Raw genomic sequence first — 4226 nt, 5'->3', positions numbered from 1 at the left:
CCCCCCTATGTGAGGTCCACACACCACCTATAAAAATAACACTTTACCCCTGCTTACACCTATATGCCGTGAGCTGATTATCGAGCCTTCATTGTAACAGTCGCGGGTACACTGTGTGTGTGTGTGTGGGGATTATTGCAGTAGAACATTCCACTGTAGCGACCAGTACATTAATGGGAAACCCTAAATGTTTGAGCACCCTCTATGAAACGTCAAGCTACCCCACAGCACCCCCAAAATAGAATCTCTGGCGCCGCCACTNTTTTCAGAGTGTACCAGAATGGGTAGTTTATATGTTAGTATTTTAAAAAATCTCCTGGGGGACAATCCCCCCAGACCCCCCTTATGGGGTTAGGTTTTCTGAAAACCTAACCCCATAAGGGGGGTCTGGGGGGATTGTCCCCCAGGAGATTTTTTAAAATACTAACATATAAACTACCCATTCTGGTACACTCTGAAAATAAAATAAATAGATGTATTAGACATATTAATAATATTTTATGCCATTGTTTGTTTTTCACTTTGTTCTGACAGCTGAACTTGCTGCTCCACACAGAGAGAAGAGCAAAGAGGAGAGAGTCTGTGTGAAATAGCCTACTTTACTTTGTGGGTAAGGGTAGATAGCCCCCATTGTTCTGTGACCTGTCAATCATTAAACCGGGGGTCATATTTCATTATGTGTTCATTTTTATCTGAAGTTGTACCCATGGGTGTATAAAGAATAGTTCTACCGCAAAGTTATACTCCGTGGGGACTTCCGGCAACAATCTTGATTCTGATTGGCCAGAAGACTCGAAAAACATCAGCAAATATGTTTTATTGAGAAGATGATCACTACGTGACAGAAGTTTTCAAAACTGTTTATGGTCTCCGGTACTTTCAGTCCAACGCCTACTGCATGCACAGCGTTAGAAAATCGGGCCTTCAAAATAAAAGGTTGACTTTCTTTTTTTTCAATTTCTTTTTTTCACTCACACATCTGCGACCCACTCGAAACGGGTCCGCGACCCACTTTTGGGTCGCGACCAGTTGAGAACCACTGTTATATACCACACATCAACATATAGTTTCCGATTTGTCAAACTGCTGCTTAGCTTGAGGTATTTTCAAGTCTCCTCAGAGTCTGTAGACGCAGGCTCTACAGTACCTGTTTCCGCCTCCTCTGGGCTCTGAATATCACTCAAGCCATTTTCTATTTCTTGTCGTGTAATAGTGAGTGTCAAGGATATTAGTGGATGTATTGATTTTATGACACAGTGTGGAGAGGTGTTGCTGTGAGATTAAGGAGAGAGGAAAGAAGGTGCTGCTCATAGAACGGGAAGGAGAGTCTATTTGTGAAGATGAGGATTAATGACAATTTTTCTCCTGTAACCCACGTTTGGCGGCTGCACAGGAGTCATTTTGGGTGTCTGTAGCAAAATGGATGCAGGTAGCAAAATGAACTAGAAGACAAACAAACTGCTTCTTCACCACGGGGGCTGTGATTCTGATGAGGATTGATTGTGTGTGTGTTGCGCAGTCGCCGCCTCTGAGTGATTGCTGCTTGGTTTTCACGTGCAGCGTCTGGCTGAACACAGTTGAATGAGGTTTATTGTTTCCTCCTCTCTAGCCACTGATCCAGGATCCGGGTCTGGAATGGAGCATTGCAAAGCTCGTGGGATATATTTTACATCTTAGCCCCCTAACACTTATACTTACAACTCTGTTAGGATTAAAATAATTACAGCTCACTGGCCTGTTGATTAAAGTGTGTGTGTGTGTGTGTGTGTGTGTGTGTGTGTGTGTGTGTNAACTTAAACTAGCTTTATTAAATGTCAGGTCTTTGGCAGGAAAAACCTTTTTAATCAATGATTTTATCACTGAGCACAATCTCAATTTTATGTTTTTAACGGTAAACTTGGATAGTTTTACAGAGCCCCGCCCGTGCTACTCCCCCTGCACAAAGCACACAGCTATGCACCTGTTTAAAACGGGCTCTTCACAATATCAGATCCCTTACTAGCAAGGCCACATACGTAACATCTCCAGACTCCGCCCATCCCTTTCTCAATCAAACACTGAAGTCCTGGTCAATGCATTTTTCACGTCCCGCATCGACTACTGTAACGCCATCCTCTCAGGCATACCCACCAAGCTCATCAATAAACTACAAATCATACAGAACTCTGCAGCCCGGATCATCACCGGCACCAAGGCCTCAGAACACATCACTCCCATCCTCATCCAACTCCACTGGCTCCCTGTTCAATCCCGTATCAACTTCAAAAACCTACTGCTCACTTACAAAGCCCTACATAACCTGCCCCCCCTTCCCCCCTATCTGGCTGACCTTCTTCAAGAGTACACCCCCTCTCGCTCCCTCCGCTCCTCCTCTGCTGGTCTGCTGACCGTCCCCACCCCACGCCTCGTCACCATGGGTGCTCGGGCTTTTAGCTGCACTGCTCCCAGACTCTGGAACTCCCTCGCCCCGCACATCCGACAGCCAGACACAATCACCATATTCAAAAGCCCACCTGTTCAAATCTGCCTACTCACTGTAGTGCTACCCATTATATGTTTCATTTGTGTCCACTTGACTGTCTCCTCCATGATTTCCTGTTTGTGTTTTTATCATGTTCTGTTGCCTATTAGCGTTTTCTTTCTTTCCTTTTTTAACAAATTGTACGGTGTCCTTGGGTGTCATGAAAGGCGCCTAAAAATAAAATGTATTATTATTATTATAAAATATGTAGAACACAAGTACTCAGCCCAGAAACCTATTGAGGAAGGATCTTTAAATAAGAAATATTTGTCTAAAACATTTGTTTAAGTCACAAAACATTTTTAATACGGTAAAGACAGTAATAACACATTTAACATTAAATTAAACAATTGCATCTTATAAACCAGCATCGAATACAATTTTTGATTCATATTTCATTCACACATGTAAAAGTCATCAATAAATGTGTCTACCTAACAAAATGATGTTTTATAATAACCTCTCTCTGCCTCTCTATGTCCACCTGCAGTTTCTACAAAGGGACGGTTCCTCGGCTGGGCCGTGTGTGTCTGGACGTGGCCATAGTCTTCATCATCTATGAGGAGGTGGTGAAGGTCCTGAATGTTGTCTGGAAGACGGACTGAGCCTCTGGATGTGCAGAGAGGCCCGCGGCTCCCTACTTTCCAGGCATCAGACACAGATCCCAGTTTGGCCGACCTCCTCCGCATCACAAAGTCAGAGGGGGTGAGACAGAGAGCTGAACTGAGATGAGTGTCAAATGCTAACAGGAAGTTAAAGAGCTCATTTAGATAAGGGGCAAAGCCTGAACATACAGTAGTGCCGCCCACATCTGGACAGCTGTGTGTATGCAGTGCTTTGCTGCATTAAAACAAGACATCTTATATCAAAAGTGGGATCATAAAATGATCCAAATAATGTGGAAAAGCATATTCTAGAAAGTCATAATTTCTCCAAGTTAAACGAAATGTCAATATGAGGGTCCACATCATGATTAGCTTAAACATTTCCTGAATGAATGTAAGCTTTTTTCCAAGTTATCTGGTTACGTTTCTTTAAATCCTGCTTTTTAAAATACCCTCCTTCTGTAGAGAACTTTATTTCTCGTCATTCATAGCTGATTTACTCATTACTGTTAGTAATGCATGTGTCATACTTAGTTTTCTTAAGTCAGATGTGCTCTCTGCCTCTACTTGCCTGTTTGTGGTTCAGAGGAGCAGGACTCCAGCTGGCTGCAGTTTACAATCACATATACTGCAGTTATTTCCATAACTAGACCCTCCAGAAAAACGCGGGCAAAAATTCTTGATTATGCGGGCTAAATTCCTTGATTATGCGATTAAACATGCGGGGTTTTATGTGATTTTATTGACGGCTGTGATGTGTCGATTGATGAAAATTGCTTGATTAGGAAATATGCGGAAAAGTTGCGAAAATGTATGTAAATATGCGGTGGGGATATTAAGAATAAAATTCTTCTTTTTTAAATATTGGGTCGTCGTTTATTTTATTGTCTCTCTCTACACACCTTCACTAACGTTAAACCTCTTTACTATTCAATTAAAACACATTCAATGTTTTTATTTATTGTAAAAGCCAATTGGGCTATTTAATCTCACCACACACCCCCACACCACTTCTCCCGCCTCATTCTGTTTTCTCATTTACTCGTTCGTTATCTGACCAGCTTCCATCTGTACAGGACTACTCACTTCGTCTTCTTGTA

The 4226-nt window shown here is 42.4% G+C and overlaps 1 protein-coding gene across 1 annotated transcript in view; it reads left to right on the top strand.

Moving 5' to 3' along the window:
* The window catches only part of si:dkey-178e17.1 (tricarboxylate transport protein, mitochondrial), a 27051-nt gene extending 23240 nt beyond the window's left edge, over positions 1–3811 (top strand). The window contains exon 9 of the mRNA XM_010784210.1: positions 3012–3811. Coding sequence (XP_010782512.1) covers positions 3012–3126 — 115 coding nt within the window. The 3' untranslated portion in view covers positions 3127–3811. The remainder of the gene's footprint in view (positions 1–3011) is intronic.
* Positions 3812–4226: the final 415 nt, after the last annotated feature.

Source organism: Notothenia coriiceps, unplaced genomic scaffold (genome assembly GCF_000735185.1).
Source record: "Notothenia coriiceps isolate Sejong01 unplaced genomic scaffold, NC01 NC01_scaffold00026228, whole genome shotgun sequence".
In the NCBI taxonomy this organism is placed as follows: domain Eukaryota; kingdom Metazoa; phylum Chordata; class Actinopteri; order Perciformes; family Nototheniidae; genus Notothenia; species Notothenia coriiceps.
The sequence above is the reverse complement of the archived record's forward strand: the minus strand, read 5'-3'. Positions and strand labels throughout refer to the sequence as shown.